This window comes from Cavia porcellus, unplaced genomic scaffold (assembly GCF_034190915.1).
Source record: "Cavia porcellus strain 051 isolate PalLab524CR breed Dunkin Hartley unplaced genomic scaffold, mCavPor4.1 scaffold_3, whole genome shotgun sequence".
NCBI lineage: Eukaryota > Metazoa > Chordata > Mammalia > Rodentia > Caviidae > Cavia > Cavia porcellus.
The window spans coordinates 82205122-82226956 of record NW_026947486.1 but is presented as its reverse complement, the minus strand read 5'-3'; the positions used below and the strand labels follow the sequence as shown (position 1 = coordinate 82226956).

Below are 21835 nucleotides of genomic sequence, written 5' to 3'. Positions count from 1 at the left end.
ACCTCTGTCTAGTTATGCAGTTCAGCCTGACCTTGAACTCACTATGTGGCAAATTGGCCTTGAACTCCTGGTGATCTTTCTCAGCTTCCCGAGTGCTGAGATTACAGATGAGTGCCACCACACCTGGATCGATTTTTAGTCTCAATTTCATTTATTTATGCCCTGATCTTTATAATTTCCTTCTTTGTACTAGCTTTGGATATAGATTGTTCTTGTTTCCTTAGGACTTCAAGATACATCATTAGGTTTTTTATTTGGACTCACACTGTTTTTCTGATGTGAGCAGTTACAACTATGAACTCGCCTCATAGGATTGCTTTGTGTCACATAGATTCTGGTATTATAAACTGGTATTATCATTTGCGTGGATTTGATTTAGAAGTTTCTTCCTTAGGGGCTGGGGATTTAGCTCAACAGCATAAGTGCCTGCCTTGCAAGCAGGCAGTCATGAGTTCGATCCCTGGTACTGATAAAAAAAGAAAAAGACAAAGAAATTATATTAAAAAAAAAGTTTCTTCCTTAGTTTATTCTGTGATCCATTGGTTATCCAAGAGTGTATTGTTTAATTTCCATATACTTATATACTTTCTGTGATTTCTTTTGCTATTGATTTTTGGTTTCATTTCACTATAATCTGAAAATGTGCATGGGATAATTTTTATTCTTTTGTATTTACTTATGCAAGGTTTATGAGAGAGTATGGGGCCAGGCACTTAGCTCAGTGGCCTAAGTGCCTGCCTGGCAAGCATGAGGTTGCGAGTTCGATCACTGATACCCAAAAAAAAAAAAAAAAAAAAAATGGGCTGGAGATTTAGCTCAGCAGCATAAGCACCTGCCTGGCAAATTCAAGGTCATGAGTTTGATCCCTGGTACCTAAACAAATAAATTAATAAAAGATTTTTTAAAAAACAACAGACTATGTAGTCTATTTTGAAGAAAACTGTACATGCTACTAAGAAAAATGTGTATTCTTTTGTTAGGTGGCACACTGTAGATATCCATTAAGACCATTTGTTCAGGGGCTGGGGATTTAGCTCAGTGACAGGAGTACCTGCCTGGCAGGCTTGAGGTCATGAATTTGTTCAAAGGTGTGGTTCAACTCAGATTTCTTTGTTGATTTTTTGTCTAGTTGATTTATTTGTGATAGTGGGTTATTGAGATCCCCAATTATAATTTTATTTGTGTTTATCTGATCTTTTACAGTAGTATTTATTTTATAAAGTTAGCAATGTCAGTGCTTTTTTGCCTGTATAAGTTTATCTCTCCTGTTGTATCATTCCTTTAATCAATATGTAGTGATCTTTACTTCATCTAATCAGTATTGGCTTGTAGTCCACTTTGTCTATAAGTAGAATATTTACTACTACTTGTTTCTGGCCTTCTGTTGTATGAAATATTGTTTTCCATCCCTTGACAGTAGTATATGAATTTCTTTTTGAACTAAATGCATTTATTTTATAAAGCCTGTTGTTGGGTTTTGGATTTTGATCCATTCTGCCAATCTGTGTCTTTTGTTTGGGAAATTCATGCCATTTACATTGAGGGTTAATACTAAAAATTACTGCTTTAATCCTGTCATTGTATTATTTTCCTGTTACTATTCCTGCTGACTGCATCTTTACAATTAGGGCTATGTCTTAGTTACTTTTCTCATTGCTGAGAAAAAATACCTGCACGAATCATTAAAGGAGGAACAGTTCATTTTACCTCACAGTTTTTGGTCCATACTCAGCTGACTCTAAGGCAAGGTGGCATGGCAGAGGAGACACAGTACTTGGCAACACAGGGAGAAGGCAGGGAGCAGCAGCAGCCAGCCGCCCTTTCCCTTTTATTCCATCCATGCTACAAACCTTGTGGGTGGTGCCCATCATCCACACAAAACTATGCTAAACTATCAGCAGACTAATTTAGCACCACCACACACCCTTAATCCACATACACAACACTAGATCTAGCCAGTTCCAAAAAGTCCCACCTATGAGCACATGAGGCTTTGGGGAGACAACTACATACAAGCCATAACAGGCTACATTGTGGGATACCTTTTTTAAAAAGCAATCATGAGGGGCTGGGGATTTAGCTCAGTGGCATAAGCACCTGCCTTGCAAGCAGGCAGTCGTGAGTTTGATCCCCGGTACCAATAAAAAGGAAAAAGACAAAAAAAATGCAATCATGTAACTGTAAGTCAATCATCTATTTTTCATTTAAAATGCCAAGTATATTTAAGCTCTGCTTTAAGTAATGTGTTTTCAGATAATCCCTCATCAACAGTGCTTTTCAGGTTGAAAATTCTATGGCTTATTGTTTCGTATCATCTGATAACATTATTTTCAGCTTTGTACAGTTTCATATCATTATTTCTAGTTTGGTATTAGAATAAGAATCATTTTTGCCAGCTTTAAAGAGGTGTGTTTAACAAATAAAATTGAATACTATATATTTAAAGCATGAAACATGATTTTATACACTTACGCCTTGAGGAACAGTTGCCAGGATTCATCCTTGTAATACAAGGATGTACTAATTCACATATGCATCACTTCTCATAGTTACTCTTTTTTAGAAAAAAAAAATTGTCTCCTTCTCAATGTCTCTGTTTTGAGTGCCATTTTCCTTTAGTCCTTTTGTCCATTTTGTGAAGAGAGATTGCTTTTTTACATGATTCAAAAGATATTTTGTCTTTTTTGGGGTTTGTTTGTTTGTTTAGACAGGGACTAGTTCAGGTTATGCAGTTCAAGTTAGTCTTGAACTCACTATGTAGCTCTGGCTGGCCTTGAACTCATGGCACTCCTTCGGCTTCAACATCATGAGCGCTTGGATAACAGGAATGTGCCACCATGCCTGGTCTAAAAGGTATTTTTACTGATATTGCTTCTTCTTTTTAATCTCTCTAATTTAAAAAAATTCCTTTATTTGTTGTTCATCAAATTCAAAAATAGTAAACGTATGTTAGAACCAGGAAAACACTGCAGTACAAGGATGTACTGAAATAAAGCTGGCCACTGTGTTCACTCCTCCATATTGGCCCGCCCTCAAACTACAGGGTGTATTTCTTTTCCTACTTTTATCTGACACGAACTCATTCAGTGAAGCCTGTTTCTTTTTCTATCTTTAATAAAACTTTGTTATACTTTTAAAAAAGAGAAAGCTAATTATCCCCACATCAAACCCCTGATATGATCAAAATGAAGAGCCTGCTGAGTAGCCTTTTGCAATTCTCCTTGCTCGCACCAACAGATCAAACCTGTAAACATATATAACATACCTGTTTTCACCAAAATATTATGGTAGCATCATTCTAGTGTTTTATGCTTAATTTTATGTGTATATATATATATATATATATATAAACACTTCATATATATATAACAGTATACACATATATTTAACAAAATGCAATTAAAACATTTTTTCATCCTTTTAATGTTGCTTTGCTGAAACAATACCTCAAAAACTAGCACGCTGTGCCGGATGTGGTGGCACGTGCCTGTAATCCCAGCACCGGGAAGGCTGAGGCAGGAGGATTGCTGTGAGTTCCAGGACAGCCTGGGCTACATAGAGAGTTCAAAGCCAGCCTGCACTACATAGCAAGACCCTGTCTCAAAAAAAAAAGCTAGCATGCTAGTGCATGCCCATGATCTCAGCACTCAGGCTAAAAAACAGGAGGATCTCTGCAAGTTTGAGGCATCCTAGAGTACACAGTAAGTTCAAGGCCAGCCTGTCTCAAAAAGAAACTGGGAGAAAGAGGGAGAAAGAGAGGGGAATGGAAGACCAACTTAGTATCTTTGGGAGATGAGATCAAAAACTCAGTAAAGGGCCAGGGAAATAGCTCAGCAGCACAGCACCTTTCTGGAAGGCACAAGGTCATGAGTTTGATTACTGATACCAAAAAAAAAAACTTAACAGTGCTATTGGGTGCCATCCAATAAAAGGCAGGCTCCTAAAAATATTATGGTGTATCCTCATCACCTTATTCACCAGATCTGGCACCCTGTGACTTCCGGTTTGTCCCCAATATCAAAATAACCATGAAATGTAAAAAAAGTTTTTAATCAATTCACAACATTGAGGCAGCCATGACAGTACAAAGGAAGACACACACACACCATACATTCATCATACTTTTCTTTTTTTTTTTTTATTTTATTTAAATTTTATTTAAGGAGAAAAGAAAAAAAAGCAAAGAAAGGGTACAAGTTATACAGATTTGCAGAAAAAAAATGAACAGTAGGAAATCACAAGTTAATGGATTACATACTGTCATCTTAGAAATAATTGTTCAAGTCACAAAATTAAAGCTTGTAAAGTGGACATTCCATCAATGATACTGCAAACAGTTCTGTTCAATGATCCAATAAAACTCTGTGATATCATATTCTATCTTATACACTTAAATATACATGCAGTTATATAGTTTAGAGCACTTTCTTTTCCTCTCTTTTGTACAATGACTATTACACATTTTGGGTTTCATTGCTCTCACGGTTCTTATTACTTTTTTGGAAGAGAGTAAAACCAAATGTGACATAACAGAACAGAATCGGTCAAGTCAAAAGGGTGGACATAATAGATAATGTGAAAACATAATACAAGGTGATCAACAATGGTTACCATAATGCCTCCCGCTATCTCTAATAGAATTGCCTATACCATTAGTTATAATACAATTGAACAAAACAGTAAAGAACAAAACCGACAAAGCCAAACCATTGGAGACATTGTAGGTCTTCAAAAGTAGATAAAAGTCAACGAGAATGGGCGTTATAATGAATCTCATTATCTTCACAGCTGATGCCTAAATTTTCGAACCTGATACTATCCAGCAAAACAGAATAGGGGAACATCAGTTAAAAACCAGATGGTGAGAGTAATACAGGGCTTTAAATCGAGGTAATGGAAAGTCAAAGTGGGTTACTATAATATATCCTGCTATTTTTTTTCCTTTAATTAAAAGGATAAAAATTTAAAAAAAGTATTAAAAAAGTAAATAATGGAATGGAGATTGAGATAAAAGAGGGCATAACAACGAAACAGCACAGATCAAAACATAACCATTTAAGCAGAATAGCGTTTCACCACCAGATAATCCTGACCTAAAAGTAGTTACCATATTGTCTCTTTCCTTGAAATCCTTGAGTACAACTTCATATACTGTAGCATTAAGTATATCAAAACAATGTAAAACCATTTAAGAGAATGACAGCATTACAGAGTATTTAGAACCGACTAACAGAAAATGAATAATGGTTTCTGGATAATCTCCTTGTCTTTAAAAGGTTTTTGCTTATACTATCGTACATAATAAAATCCAGTAAGATACAACCTATTTAGACCATTGGAGACAGAAGGACAAAAGCTAGATGAGACTTCAAAACAAGATGATACTAAATCAGTATTACCTATTAAGATGTCATTTTCTCCAAAATAGCTGTTCCTATCATCCAATCTTTTCTGCCTCATTTCTGTTGAGCTCTTATTCTGTCAGTAGCTGTCAGTTTGTCTTCTTCACTTTGTTCTCTGCTCCATTAGTTGTGGCCTCCACTATTTCTGGATTCTTTGTATTTTTCTTTTTTTAGAATATCCTGCAATACTCTCTGTAGAGTTGAATTGGTGGTTGCAAATTCCCCCAGTTCCTCTTTATCCTGGAAGTACCTTGTTTTTCCATCAATTTCCAGGGACAGTTGTGCAGGATATCTCAATCTTGGCTGGAGATTATTATCTTTCAAAGCTTGAATTATTTCCCCCCATGCTCTTCGTGATTTGATGGTTTGTGCAGAGAAATCTGCTGTAATTCTGATGGGTGCTCCCTTGTAAGTGGTCTGTTTCTTGTCTCTGACAGCTTTTAATATTCTGTTCTTGTATTGAATTTCTGGAATTTTTATTATTATATGCCTGGGTGTTGCTCTGTTTGGGTTGTAGGTAGCGGGGGTCCTGTATGCCTCATACATCTGAGTATCTTTACCTTTTGCTAAATTAGGAAAATTCTCCTGGATTATTTCTGTGAGTAGCTTTTGTAGTTCATTTGTTTGTGTCCCTACTTCTTCTTTTATGTTCTTAATCCTTAAGTTATGGATCCTCTTATCATCTTCTTGTCTTTGTATTATTGCTGTTTGTTTCTTTGTTATTTTTAAGAAGTTTTTCATTTCATTCTCCCATATTACAATTCTGCCCTCCAGTTCAGATAGTCTGTCCTTAGTTTCTTTCAAGCTGTTATGCCAGTCTTCGATAGACTTCTTAGTTTCTTGGTAGTCCCTTTGAACCTGCTTCACGTATTCTATGCTTTCCCTGTTTTCTCCATCAAACAATTCTCCCCTCTTTTTCTGTTCTTCCATTCCACCATCTGTTTTTTCTTGGGTGGGGCTTAGCATTTCTCTAACTATTTTGCATACTTCTAGCTTCAGGTCATTGATAACTTCATTCCTGAATTGGTCTATGAGGCTCTCTATATGGTGCTTTATGTGTATTGGTGCGGTGTCCGCTATTGCCTGTTTCTCAGAATTGGGGGCCGAGGAGCCTTTCTTGTTGCTGCCTCTTCCCATATTCTCTGTTCCTTATATATGCAAGCTTATATGAGAGGCCCAGCTTCTCTCCCTGTCAGCCACAGCCTGATCGAATTGCGCCGGTTAGGTGTTCCCACTCACTGCTGCGCACCAGGCAGCCTACGCGGGGGCCCGCCCCTCCTGGACTCCTCCGTCAGGCTCTGGGATCTGGGTTGGGCCAGCCTACGGGGTCCGCCGGCAGCGTCACGCAGGCCAGGCACTTTTCACCAATCCCGCCCGAGAGGGGAATGTGTGGCTGGAGTCGCCACTGCGCCCTGCTCCCGCAGGACTGCTCGGGCCCAGAAAGTCTGCTGGAGTCAAACTGTGGGGGAGTGTCAGTTTCTCTCACTCACCTCGCCACAAGTCAGAACATGCCTCCCTGCCCGTCCTGTTTTCGACTCCGTTCGCAGACTCCCGTTCTCAGAGCTTCCGCGCGTCTCTCTCCTTGCCGAGCCGATGTAGAGGCAGCCAGCCGCCAGGCGGCGGGAAACCCAAATCGTGGCTTCCAATGGCGCAGGGTCCAGCCTCAGCAGCGAGACTTTTCTGTTCCTGTTTTAGCACCAGGACTGCATTCCAAGTTGGTTTCTCTCAGCCGAGTTCGTTCCTGAGTCAGCAGAGCATAACTCCACCTGCTTATGTCTCTTTAGTCCGCACCATACCTGGCTTCTCAGCCTAGTTTTTCAGAGAGCCTCCGGTAGTTGCTGTTATCTGTCCGCCATGTTCTCCCGGAAGTCTCATCATACTTTTCAATCACACTGTATTATTTTTTATAATGAATTGTTTGATGTCTTTCTTTCCCAATAACTAGAGAGGTCTACAAAAGTGGGGTGTTTTTGCTGCTGTTTTTTGTTTTGCTTTGTTTTTGCACCACTGTAGTCCCAGAACTTAGAGTAGCATTTCTAGGGTAGTAATTGTCTATAATACATTTGTTTATTGTTTCAGTGCTCCCAGAAACTTTCATGGTACTTAAACTTGATCACTACCAATATTCAGATGCATGTGCTTTTTAAGAATTCTGGCCTAAACCAGGCATGGTGATGCACTCTTATAATCCTAGCACTCCAGAGGCTGAGGCAGGAGGATCCTTGCAAGTTTGAAACCAGCCTGGACTACACAGTGATCTCAAAGCCAGATTGAACTGCATAGCAAGACACTGCCTCAAAAAGACAAAACAAAACAAAACAAAAGACCAAAAGAAGTTTTAACAAGATTTAATAACCATTTTTTGCTCTTTTTTTTTTTTAACTTTTTATCGGTACTAGGGATCGAACTCACGACCGCCTGCTTGCAAGGCAGGTGCTTATGCCGCTGAGCTAAATCCCTAGCCCCTTTAATAACCATTTTTAAGGACACTGAGTAACCATAGAATTGTGATCATGTCTCAAAAAGACCAAAAAAAAAAGAAGTCTGGCCTAATCTGAAATGAATACAAATACACACTTCTCAGATGAAGAAGCACAAACAGCAAATAAATATATTAAAAATATGTTCAAGATCACTGATCATCTGAGAGTTGCAAATTAAAACAACAGTGAGGGCCAGTACCTGAATGGAAAGTACAAGGTCCTAAGATCAATTCCTGGTATCATAAAAACAAAAAAAAAAACCCTTTGAGATTCTATCTCACCACAGAAAGAATGGCTATTAACAAGGAGTCAACCAACAACAAATGCTGGAGGAGCCACAGCGGAAAGGAACCCTACTCCACTGATGATGGGGGTGCAGACTGTTACAACCACTATGGAAATCAGTGTGGAGATTCCTGAAAGAAATAGGAACACAGGCTCCATTTGACCCAGCTATTCCCTTTTTGGGTAACTTCCCAGAAGAATCACAATCACCATACCACAGCAATACATCAATGTTTACAGCAGCATGGATTTTAATAGCCAAGTCTTGGAAACAATCCAAATACTCATCAACCAATAAATGGATAAAAAGATTTTTTTATGTAATAAAGTACTACTGAGCCATGAAGAAGCATAAACTTGAGACATTATATGGAAATGGATGTATCCTGAGACCATACTCTTAGGTTAAATCAGACATACATGTAGGAATACAGAATTATTTCTCTGGTGTGAGAAGCCAAAAGTGTAAATAAGGAACAAAATCTATAACAGGTATTATGAAATAGAAAGAACATGTTCTGATTGGGAGGGGAACAAGGGAGGAGGGAGAGGGAAAGAAGGAAAAACAGAAAAGAGACAAGAAGGAAAAATAAAATAAAGCTTTAATAAACGGGGAGTGTGGAGGGATTGAAGGGAGGGTAGGAGAACAGGAAAAAAGAAGTGTACAAGTACATCATGTACAAGTACAAATTCTCTATGATGAATACAATCATTATGAACATCTAAAATGTACCAATAAAATCTGATTGAAAACAATAGCTGCATAAAGGTAAAAAATTCTAGTCTAAGTCACCAATTAGTTTATTGTATTTTATTTTAGGTTTTGGGGGATTTTTTTTTTTTTTGTGTTGTTGTTGTCGTTGTTGTTTTGAGACAGTCTCACTATGTACTTTATGTTGGTCTTGAACTTGCAGCGATCTCCCTGCCTCAGCCTCCCAAGTGCAGGCATTACACCACCTGTGCCACCATGCCCCGGTTCAGTCACCAGTTATTTTAATGAAACCGAATGATCAGACACTTTAAATATTTATAAGAATGTGTGCTTCTTAGCAAAAAAAAAACAACAACAAAAAAATGCCACGAGCAAATTGTAAAAGCTGGATGACTTATTTAAGACTTCTATATTCTTCAATTAGGAGCCCTAGATCTAGTATCAGTTCTGCAGTTATAATAATCTGCTCTGTGGCTTTTCAGAAGTTTCTTGTCCTTTCCCTACCTGATTCCTCCTCTGTTGCACTAACATTCATTAACTCTAAACATAATTGTCTACCGCGTACTGAACTTCAGCACTAGCCAAATGGTGCATAACAATAAATGCTCATTGTGCGCTTTAACTTTTGCTAAAGGAGTCGTGTGCACTATCACTATGACAAACTTTACGAGAGGCACTCCTTTGTTGTCTTGTACCTTTACAACGGGCAGAAGTGAGACATAGCAAGGTTCAGTAAATATCCCAGGACATCAAAGCAAGCGGCGACAGCAGGATCAGATTCCAGGCAGCATGGCTTCAAATCCCATTCCTGTAACCACAGGGAATCCTTGTTCTCGGAATCCGTAACTATTTCGGTGGCACTTTGCCACCTGTCCGAGAGTACTGGGGAAGCACCCTCTTGTCAACCAATCGGTACACAGTCGCAGTGGTACACTAGAGAAACCCTTAGGAGACCGGTAGGAATCGCAGTTTCCCCCACTGGGAAAGCGAAGGAACCAGCCGGGGAAGCGCTTCACAAACACGCACGCCTGCCTCCGCGCGCCACTGGCTGGAGGCGACGTGCGGGCGCGTCAGCGGGCGCGCGGCTCGGAGCTCGCGCGGGGCGGGGAAAAGGGCACGTCCTGCGCGCGCGGTCGCCTCCACGTCGGAGCGGGCGGGGGATTCCTCTGCCGGACCTGAGACTCCTTTGCCCCGCCCGCTTCGCGTCAGCTTCCTGGATCTTTCCACCTTTAGTGAGATCAACGAGAGGATACCGCCTGCATCTAGAGCAGCCCACGCAGGAGCGGAGTGGGGCTGTGCGCGAACGTGGAAGCAAAGCTGTGGGCTAGCTGCGGCTTCCTGCCCGGGACATTCTAAACGCTGGTGAGTGTCTGGACCGCTGTCTCCATCCCAGTCGCCCCGCAGCCGCTGGACCACCGCGCGCACCCAGAGGAGGCTCACAGGCTCCGCTCGTGACGCCGCCACCGACGCCCTCAGTGGGGTCTCGAGGTGATTGTTGAATGTCCTCCCTCTCCCTCCCCTCCACTTCACCCTCCTCCCTTTGCCAGAATCCAACCACCCACCTTCTAAAGAGATTGACCCTAAAAACCACTTGGGTACTTTATGCCTTGTTTCCGTGTGCATTTTTTCTCTTCCGTATAGTGTTGAGGTGTCTTGTGCTGTGTGTACACAAAATATCCCATAATGTGCAGCACCACTGTTTCGTGTTTTTGTCTCCTCTGGTGGGAAAAAAATCTTAGAATAATTGGTGTAAATGATTTTATGCGAAATTTGTAGACTTTTTCAGGGTTCCCCGCTGTGCTTACCCAGCACTCTATCACTGAGCTGCATTTGCAGCCCTGACTTCTTGAATTCTCATCAAAACTTACGCAGTCAAGTGAAGAGATATGTGGGTTATATATTGGCTTAGAGATGAATATTGTGCAATGTGATACCCCAGAACCTTGTGTAAGTTAATTTTGGACAGCACCTGACAATTCTGTTATTAAAGGGGGCTTGTTTTGTATCTCTTCCCTTTTCCTCTTAGGACTGTAGAAAACAAACATCCTGCCTCTTTCCCGATCTCCAACTCAGGAATTACATCTGCCAGTTTGTTCTGCACCTTGTACTGGTAAAAATCAAAGTCCATTTCCTCTTCTTGTAGCCATATGGTGTTGTGGTGTAAAATGAAAACTGGTCAATAGATCTCACATTTTTATTTATAGAAAATGAGGTTATTGAGCAACTCATTTACTAAACTTTCAGTATAGTAGAAGCACTGTGTAGATTATTATTCTGTAGTGGAAAAACTATTAAACTCCTCTAGTTTCTGATCCACTTCTATCACTGACTAGCTTTGTGTGTGTCTTTAAGTCAGTTCCTTAACCTCTGTGGCAAAATGAGAGAAAGTACATTAGTTCCTAAGGCCACTTTAAACTTTAACAAAGAAAAGATTTAGCTCAGTAGAACATTTTTTTTGGTGTGGAGATGGAGAGATAGGAAAATTTCAGCCTTTCCTACAAAATGGTGTAGCATACAGTTGGTGAATAGTTGCATTTTTTTGGAGGGGGCAGAGTACCAGGAATCAAACTAAGGACCTTGCGCTTGCCAGACAGACACTGGGCCACTGAGTAATACCCCAAGCTCTGAACAGTTGTATTTAATGTAAGCTTTTCTTTTAAATTTTAATTGAAATAAAAGTGTAGACTTGGCCAGATGTGGTGGTGCACATCTGTAATCCCAGCATGGGAGCCTGAAGCAAGAGGATTGCTGTGAATTCGAGGCCAGCCTGGGCTACAAAGTGAGTTCAAGGCTACCGAGAACTTGCCTCAAAAAAAATAATGTACGCATCTCTCTTTTCCTTCCTCAAAGAAAATGTCATTTGAGGAAATAAAAATGCTAATTAGTGGTCCTCAAATATGCCTGTATCAACTCATTTTTCATCTTTTATTATGGTCTTTGCATCAGTAGTTTGGATGCTATATTAGAAACTACTTAATCTTAGGAACAGAAGTATAAACATTAACATGTATAATATTAATTTCAAGAAACCTGATTTAGATGTACTTAAAACACATAAATACATTAGTAATCAGTTAAATAAAGCAATAGTTTGAAAAGAGATGTCAATGCAAATACCATTAGCAATTTTCCAGTATAGGTGGTTTTAATCTGTTCAATTTAAAGGCTTGTTATCAAAATGCATTTGTTGCTAGGCATGGTGGCTCACACCTATAATTCCAACACTCTGGAGGCTGAGGCAGGAGGAGCACTGCAAGAGGCCAGCCTGAACTGTATAGCAAAACCCTGACTCAAAAAATAAAAATTAATTAAAGTACATTTGTCTTTAGAGGTATTTTTAAAAGGTAGTGCAAACTTGTGATACAAAACATTTTAAAGAGAATGATGGAAGACAACCTCTAACATTAGTTTCAAAGGCTAAGCGCTTTGATTTAGTACTTGAGTAGTTAAATCCTCATAAATGAAATGCAAAAAGAGCCTCCTCACAGCACATTTTACTACATAGGAGCTTCTGCAATGTTGCAGTTCATACTGGACAGTATGTATTGGAAGACAGAGATTCTTGGCCAGGCTTGGTGGCATGTACCTGTAATCCCAGCACTTGGGAGGCTGAGGCAGAAAGGTTGCCACAGGTTTGAGGCCAACCTGAACTACATAATGAGACCCTGTCTCCTGTCTTCTGAGTGTTTGTACTATGTGCATCTAGATTTCAAGCTTAGAAACTTTTTAACATTTAAGAGAACCCAATATAAATCAAATTGCTATACTATTTTAAGAGTCTTTGTTTTCTTTATAGGAGAAATGCTTTCTGAAAGCAGTTCATTTTTGAAGGGTGTGATGCTTGGAAGCATTTTCTATGCTTTGATCGCTACACTAGGACACATTAAGATTGGTCATGGAAATAGAATGCACCACCATGAACATCATCATCTTCAAGCTCCTAATAAAGAAGACATCTTGAAAATTTCAGAGGATGAACGCATGGAGCTTAGCAGGAGCTTTCGTGTATACTGCATCATCCTTGTGAAACCCAAAGATGTGAGTCTTTGGGCTGCAGTGAAGGACACTTGGACCAAACATTGTGACAAAGCAGAGTTCTTCAGTTCTGAAGATGTTAAAGTATTTGAGTCAGTTAATATGGAAACAAATGACATGTGGCTAATGATGAGGAAAGCTTATAAATATGCCTTTGACAAGTATAATGACCAGTACAACTGGTTCTTCCTTGCACGCCCCACTACATTTGCTATTATTGAAAACCTAAAGTACTTTCTGTTAAAAAAGGATCCATCACAGCCTTTCTATATAGGCCACACTATAAAATCTGGAGACCTTGAATATGTGAGTGTGGAAGGAGGAATTGTGTTAAGTATAGAATCAATGAAAAGACTTAATGGCCTTCTGAACATCCCTGAAAAGTGTCCTGAGCAGGGAGGAATGATTTGGAAGATATCTGAAGATAAGCAGCTAGCTGTCTGCCTAAAATATGCTGGAGTGTTTGCAGAAAATGCAGAAGATGCTGAAGGAAAAGATGTATTTAATACCAAATCCGTGGGGCTTTTTATTAAAGAGGCAATGAGCAATCATCCCAACCAGGTAGTAGAAGGATGCTGTTCTGATATGGCTGTTACTTTTAATGGACTGACTCCTAATCAGATGCATGTGATGATGTACGGGGTATACCGTCTTAGGGCATTTGGACATACTTTCAATGACGCATTGATCTTCTTACCTCCAAATGGTTCGGACAATGACTGAGAAGTGGAAAAAGAGCATGTATTTCATCCCCATATAAAACGTGTTATAACTATTTATAGTAATAAATACATATCCAACACAGAGCTATATTTCTTTTCCTTTTCTAATTTGGTATAACTGGTGTTACAGTTTATTAGTAGGGTCCACAGATATAGCTCAGGGGTACTGCATCCGCTTGCCAAGCATGAGGTTGTGTGTTTGATGCCCCATACCTCCCCAAAGAAGTTTATTAGTGTATTTTATAAATGAGGTGGTATTGTTTCCTTTAAGACACACAAGAATGTGTTAGAAATACATGTTTTAAATATAATTTGTAAGGGCCAGGGATTTAGCTCAGAGGCATAAGTGCCTGCCTGACAAGTGCAAGACCATGAGTTTGATTCCCAGTACCAAAAAAACTAAATAAGTGTAATTTTTAAATAAAGCATATATTTATAAATATGTAATAAATTCTAAAGTATGCACATTAAAAACCTGTGTGGCATGCTTTTTTGTAGATTAATCAAAATTTTTAACATGTCTTATCAGCTTTTAATATACACAAATGAATCTCTAGCCATGAATTTTTTATCAAAGTACAATTTCAGCTCTGTGTTAATATAAATTTATGTTCTAAGCCTCCCTAAGTGCCAGTGAATTTGTTTTCTCAAAATACACAGCTGTGGGGTATGGTGGTGCATGCTTGTAATCCCAGCAGTCAGGAGGCTGAAGGAGGATCACTATAAATTTAAGACCCACCTGAACTACACAGAGATCCTCTTGTCTCAGAGAACAAAACTCTCCTGAGTTGTAGGATTATAAGCATGTCCAGCTTGAATCTTTTTTAATGGTTCATACTCTGAACCATGTTTTTGGTTTGAAAACTAACTTGCCATCCATATTGGATTGCCATACCATTTGCCTAATTCCAGGAGTTACCAGAATCTTTACCCAAGGGTGGATAAATTGCTTCTGCACTCAGGTGTGTAATGCTTGGAGTTGACTTGTCCTACAATCTGGCTAGCACATGCTGTATTGAGTCAGATGATGAGCTCCCTTAGGGTATGAGACCATGTCATTTTAGATATCAGTATTGTGTGTAACTGGCATCATGATGCTAATGGTCTCCTATAGCTTTAGCAAATCAGAAAAAAAATTTCCTCAGGTGGCCTTGGACTTGAAATTACTTATCATCAGGGTAGTGGGCAGATCCTTTAATTTCTCTGCTCTTTACTGGAACTTTAGTTAAAATGTTATTGTGAAGAATAAAATCCCTTTATCAAGCACCCTAGGTGGTCCCAGGTACAATTACGACAGGATTATGTTCAGTATGAATACAGTAATGATACACACTGCCCTCACAATATATTATTTTTCTATTGTGTCAACTTGCCCCAAATGCCTACATATTTTCTTTTTTTTTTTTTTTTGTCTTTTTTTCGGTACCAGGGATCGAACTCACGACTGCCTGCTTGCAAGGCAGGCGCTTATGCCACTGAGCTAAATCCCCAGCCCCCTGCCTATATATTTTCTTTAGTTATGTTAGTGTATCAAAGTTGTATCACTGTCAGAGAATACATTTCCTTATTTGCCAATAAGTGCTAAGGTAACATGGCCATTTAAATTGATGCTCTTAATTGTATTTTTATACATAAATGTTATAAAATGTCTCAAGTAACATGCTATTTGGAGGTATATCTAGTCAGATAAATAAAATCTGAATCAGTAGTAAAGAAAATATTACATGCTTGAGTAGTTATATGAAGAGCATATATTTACAGAAGTTAACTTTCTTTTGGCATGCAAAGAATTCAGTTAACAGCTAATCTCCATATATGCAGGTGGCTTAATGTAGAAAATAACACATTCAGTAGCCAAACACTAACTGTAATTCTACTGCAGTTGGGGAAATTTAGAATGAAAATCTAATGGAAGGAGATCATGGATGTGACTATAATTTACCTATGGCTAATGGCTACCACAGTGGACATTGGTTTAAGCAATCCAGAAGTGAGATAACACTTCTCTACTCCTGGCTGAGATGTAAATGAAAGCAATCTTGATTTTGTTCTCAAAGTTACATAAATCTTTTTTTCTGGTAGTCTTGAAAGCAGCAGCCCAAGACCATCTCCTTACATGAGTTCAGTTGCTGGAAATTCCTTCTCAAAATTAAAACATTAGGCTGGGGGCTGGGTTTTTAGCTCAGCGGCATAAACGCCTGCTTTGCAAGCAGGCAGTCGTGAGTTCGATCCCCGGTACCGATAAAAAGGAAAAAGTTAAAAAAAAAAAAAAAAAAAAACATTAGGCTGGGCATGGTGGTGCATGCCAGCATTAGATCTAGAGCAAAATAATGTATTCAATCGCTTGGCTTTTTTGTTTTGATGTAGTAAAACATTTCTTATGTATTAAAACTGATTTACAGGGGGCTGGGGATTTAGCTCAGTGGCATAAGCACCTGCCTTGCAAGCAGGCGGTCTTGAGTTCGATCCCCATATAATGCCCAGATTTTTCTATTATGCATTTAAACTCATCTATTGGGTTTTCTTAAAGCAGGGCACATCTACATTAAGGTTGCTAAAAAGCAGATTTAATGATGACATATCACTAATTTCCCCTTTGTTGAGAACATTGCTTCTTTTGTACAGACTAACTTGAGTACGTTAAATACATGCCTGAATAGTTATGTGAAGAGCACATATTTACAGAAGTTACCTTTCTTTTGGCATACAAAGAATCCAAAAATACTTCTCAAGCCTCCCCCAAAAGTTCTCTATACTTTAACTTAAACATAATCATGGGGCTGGGGATTTAGCTCAGTGGCATAAGCGCCTGCCTTGAAAGCAGGCAGTTGTGAGTTCGATCCCTGGTACTGATAAAAAAAAAAATCAATCACACTCAACAACCCCAACTCCATCAAAGATAAAATGCTATAGAACATTTAAAGAATGGAAAAATAAATTTGAGTTAAATTTTATTTAACTCAATTTATCTAAAATATTATTTTGATAGGCAGTCAACAGAAATTCGCAGTTTTATTATCTTTTTATTCCAAGATGTATTACAGTTACAGCATATCTCACTCAAACTAGTCACATTTCCAGTGCTCAGCAGCCCCGTAATGTACTAGGTAATGGTTCCCATATTGTGCATCACTGGACTAACAAACTGCATAAATGTGAAGATCTTCAAGGTTAAAGATGAATAAGAGAAAAGGATTTTGGAAAAATTGTGTTTATTTTTCTGGTTTTCTTGAATGCACTGGAAACAGAAATCTGACTTTTAGTATACCATTTTGCATGAGTTCAATCACTGGATCTTTCTTCTCAAAATAAATCATTGTATTTGGAGCAAAATCTCTCACCTTTTCCCCTTAAATTGTAACAGCTAAAAGTACTGTTATTAATTTCAGTATTTACTAATGTTAGCTGGGCATGGTGGCACACAGCTGTGTTCCAAATACTCAGGAGGCTGAGACAGGAGGATTGCGGCAAGTTCAAAGTCAGGCTGGGCTACTGTTATGGATTAAGAACTGGTGGTCAATTTAACGCCACCTGGATTACATCAGCATGGCACTAAGCAAAGATGCTCCACCTGAGGAAAGTTGCCAGCATAAATACATGGAGAAGGAGAAAGAGTTAAGGCGTTCATGCGTTATTGCATTGCATTGAGGCATTGTGGGTTCTCCTATGAGTTGCTGTTTAAGCAGTTAGATTCTCTTGGAGCTTTGGTCTTCACATCGAGCATTGCTTCCTGGCTCCAGAGGGGAAGAAAAGTGCCACTTGGTCTCCAGGATGAGCTCGTCACACTGGCTTCCTGGCATGTACTCGGCTGTGGCTATCATCGGAGGAGCTTGGGGCCTCTGTCGCTGAGGATGGCTGTGGTGCCTTTCAGGACAGCCCTGGTCTTTGTTGTGAGTGTGACTTCGCAGCTCCAGCATAAATCCCACCAGCACAGCTCCTTCACCTCACTGGCATAGACTTTCTGGCTTCCACCACTGACCTTTGGGCCTTCCAGGCACGGATCCGTAAAAGAGACTGGCGTGAGTCCTTCTTGTGGGCTCTGGACCTCCAGTTGGACTCGTGGAAGGCATTGTCATGAGCTCTGGGTTTTCATATGGACTCATGTGGGACATTGCTGTGGAATTTAGGCCCTTGACTAAATATTCTATGTCTTTGGTGTTGTGGATAGATTTCCTGCATTTACTTGTGTTAACTCCTGGTGACCATTATAAAATAATATTATAAACTCCATGTCCTCATTCTAATTGTTCTCTGCACAACTCCTGACTACAACAGCTACATAGTGAGTTCAAGGCCATCCTGAACTGCATAAGGAGATTGTCTCAATATGCTCCCAACCCACATATTCACTACTTTCCCCCTTCACTGCCCCACATCTTAACTAGCCTTCCCTTGTTTCTTTTTCTAAAGATCCAGCAAAGGCTTCTAAATGGTCACAAATCACCTGGCTTGAAGAGGACTCATAATTGGAAAAGTTCAGATCTCAGAACTGAGTCAGCTTCTAAAAATTCTTCCAGTGTACCCTGCTGTTAAAGAGGGAAATTAAAAAAAAAAAAAACAGTTTCCTCAGCTGCACAAGTGAGACACTGTGTGAGCATCTCAGGCATCTCATTCAAATCCTGCCCACATTTACATCTTGCCAATTTACATCTCTTCCATAATCCATGTACGGTGGCTCAACTGTGGGCGAAGGTTAACATTTTATTAAATATGTGAGGCAGTTTTCTGCAGAACATAGTCTTTGTGGTTAGGTGGACACAGGTTTAAATTCTAATCCTGCCATTTGTTAGCTACCATATATGTCTTCTGGTGAGTTACATAACCTAAGCCTTAGTTTCCTTGTTTGTAAAATAAGAATTTCAGTCTGTCTCATAAAATCCATAAAGATTAAGCAAGATACATAACTAGGGCTTGTTACATGTAGTAAGCACTCAGAAAATGTTATTTCCCTTTCCCTCTTGCTCAGCCAAACAAGTTTAACTAGCACTCTAAGCAATTAAATATATAACAGCCTTTTATATTAAATATTAAAATATTGATATAACAGCTGGTATTGAACATTTGAATTTACCAGGTAACTCAATAGGTTTAAGTAACACCTATGCATATAACATATGATAAGCAGTTTTTCCTGAAACAGCTTTTTCATAAATATTCTTACAAAGAAATTCATAAATTACTTTTAAGAACATTAGCTTAGATCATCTTTCCCCTTGACATATTAGGTATTACGGGGACCCAACTGCCCAAACTGATAACAGTTTCTATCTCCCCATACTTTAATCAAGATATTTCTCCTAATATTGGCAAAAACACATTGTAAAAGTGAAACTGCTGCATCCCAATAAATGCATCCAGGCTTTTGGTCCTTAAAAGGATAATGCTTGACAACACCCAGACACTAATGAGGTCATATACCACCTCTCGGACCTTTGCATTCAAGAGCAAGAAAGCAGAACTACTTTGTGGACTCCTTTCCAGGAATTTTATAAAATACAGAATTTTGGCCAGGGATTTAGCTCAGCAGAATAAGTACTTGCCTGGCAACTATGAGGTCGTGAGTTCCATTCCTTAGTACAAAAATAAAATAAAATATAGAATTTTAATCGGGTCAAATACAACAGATTTCTGCCCCTATTTTTAAAAGAATAAAGCAACACCAGTGAAAAATGTGTTCCAGTCACGTGCTGTTTGAAACCTACTCAGGAGACAGATATTACACTAAAATGAAGTTTTTCTACTTTATATTCAAATATATTTTAAGTCAAACTTTCTTAAATATAAAATGTTTACATAAGCAAATTATAAAAAGAATTATAATACAAAGCATAGTTTATCCTAATGATGGATAAGTTAACTCTCCTAAGAAAGCTGTTCAGAGCCTACAGGACAAAAAGAACTCTCTTCATTCTGACCAGTTCAGTCCAGATGTGTAAGAGTAATTTTGACTTTAAAAATGAATTTTGAATGGTTTAGCATTTGGACTGATATAAATAGTAATCAGCCTGAATTGCATAAAATGTTTCAGATTATGAAAAACTAAACATTTGTTAAAATATCAGTATGCAGAAACAGAAACTCCAGGGCCTATAGACAGGGAAGCAAAACTAGAAGTACATGGTGCTTTAAAAACTGCCTCAGAGTAAGCCACGCATAGTAGTGCATACCTATAATCCCAACACTTGAGAAGCTAAGGCTGGAGGATCACCACAAATCTGAAGCCATGTGGTGTACAGTGAGTTCACGAGGGCAGTGTGAACACATACTGAACTCAAGGGCATCGGAAACCTGGTCTGGACAAACCAAAAAATTGCCTCAGGGGTGTGCTTAAGGTAGAGTACTTGCCTAGCATTTGGAAGGCCCTGGGTTCCATCCCCAGCACTGCAAAACAACAGAAAAGGGCTGCCTCAAATTTAACCTCATCCAATGACTATTAATAGACTGTGTCAAATCAACATGCAGTTTCATCATGAAATCTTCTTACTGGTTTGCAAGATTCCAAGCCTCAGCACTTTACCATGCGTCAGCATAGGACAACCTCATACTTTGGAGACAAAGAAAGTGTCCCCTTTCAAAACAGAAGTTGCCAAGAATAAAAATGGGCTGCCCACCTCATAAGACTCCCCAGTCTAGCTTCTCATTAGACAAAAAGGGAATTGAATTTGTTTTCAGAGCATATGTTTGGAGAAATGTACTTTCTGAAACAAGCACTTATTTAGAACCAGTGATTTATTACTAAAAACCAAGTCTTTTGTATGCTTATGCATATCAGAATTATTTATCTTACCACAGGAGATTAAGAAAGCTAACATTTATCACTGACAAGTTTTATCATTAAAAATTAAAATAAAGGGCTGAGGATTTAGCTCTGCGGCATAAGCACCTGCCTGACAAGCACAAGATCACGAGTTCGATCCACAGTACCAAAAATAAAAGGAAAGAATTAAAATAAGGGAAAATCTTTGTTAGCTTTCAAATCTAGCTAAGTTTTTTCCTATTGTAGAGTTCTAAGGACATTCGCAATGAAAGTGAAGAGAATGTCTTTGAAGTCCTCTATATTCACATATTGGATAAAGCTAAAGTATTCTAAAGTTGATAAATGAAACAAGAGCAATAAAATTATGATATGAAAATTATGCTTTCTACTTTTACATTGAGATTTAAGAATGCTTTAGTGATTTAGTTCATTTAACTTTACAATGTTTTTGCCTAAAAGGTAACCCAATTTAGTTCATATTAAGAAGTTGTCCATATTTTGGACATCACACCCTGTTGAATTAGTTTTCCACATAAGACTGATGCCTGTAGCTCAATTTTCAACTATTTCTCAAGGTTACACATTTTTTTTCCTTCCTTCCTCTAATGCAGCTCTTTTTAGTCATTTGAAACAAGTGATAATTTATGTATTTGCTGTATTTCAAACACACTAATTGTCAAAACAATCCACTTAATTAAATTTGATATTAATCGTGAGGCATAGGCATTGTCTGTATCAATTAGAATGTTAAATACAAATTACTTCACTAAGCCAGGTATGGTGGTGCACGCCTGTAATCCAGGCACTCAGGAGGCCAAGGCAGGAGGATTGCTGTGAGTATGAGATCAGCCTGGGCTACAAAGTGAGCTCACGGCCAACCTGAACTGCATAGTTGGACTGTCTCAAAAAGATACACACACTCACACACACACAATTACTTCATTAATTCATCTTTGATTTCCCAAAGTTCCATTGGAATGATAAAACAGAATTCTTTAATTTTTGCACTGAGGCAAATATTAAACAGCACTTTTTAGCCAGAGATTTAGCTCAGCAGCATAAGTGCCTGCCTGGCAAGTAAGAGGTCGCAAGTTTAATCCCTGGTACAGAAAAAAAAAAGCATCTTTTTATTTTTGCTCTCTATGACCTTTTCTTAATAAACATGATATTATTAGAAGAAATTCCAGTGAATCGTCTCGCTTAATTCTTTCTGTGCATAAATTACATTCTCTAAAGGGCTAGCCTCATTGAAGTAACTTGCCTTATAATTTCAACATTGATTTAAAAACTAGTCCTCATTTTGTTCATTCACTTCTGATCTTCTGGTGGTGTGGCACTTCAGTAGTGCTTACTTAAGTGTATGTTGATATTAAGAATAAGGTATTTTAATAAAATGTTAAACTGATATTATAGTTGGTGCTATCTACTCGGTATTTTGC

The 21835-nt window shown here is 38.7% G+C and overlaps 1 protein-coding gene across 2 annotated transcripts; it reads left to right on the top strand.

Moving 5' to 3' along the window:
• The first annotated feature begins 9994 nt into the window (after positions 1 to 9994).
• C1galt1c1 (C1GALT1 specific chaperone 1) lies at positions 9995 to 13723 on the top strand. Of its 2 annotated transcripts, none has more exons than XM_013147976.2 (3): positions 9995 to 10244; positions 10909 to 10992; positions 12679 to 13723. In XM_013147976.2, exon 3 carries the CDS (start codon positions 12684 to 12686, stop codon positions 13638 to 13640), a length of 957 nt encoding a protein of 318 aa, XP_013003430.1. In that variant the 5' UTR covers positions 9995 to 10244; positions 10909 to 10992; positions 12679 to 12683; the 3' UTR covers positions 13641 to 13723. The 2 variants fall into 2 exon arrangements, with proteins under 2 accessions (XP_013003430.1, XP_003465641.1); XM_003465593.4 differs by having other exon boundaries at positions 9995 to 10370.
• Positions 13724 to 21835: the final 8112 nt, after the last annotated feature.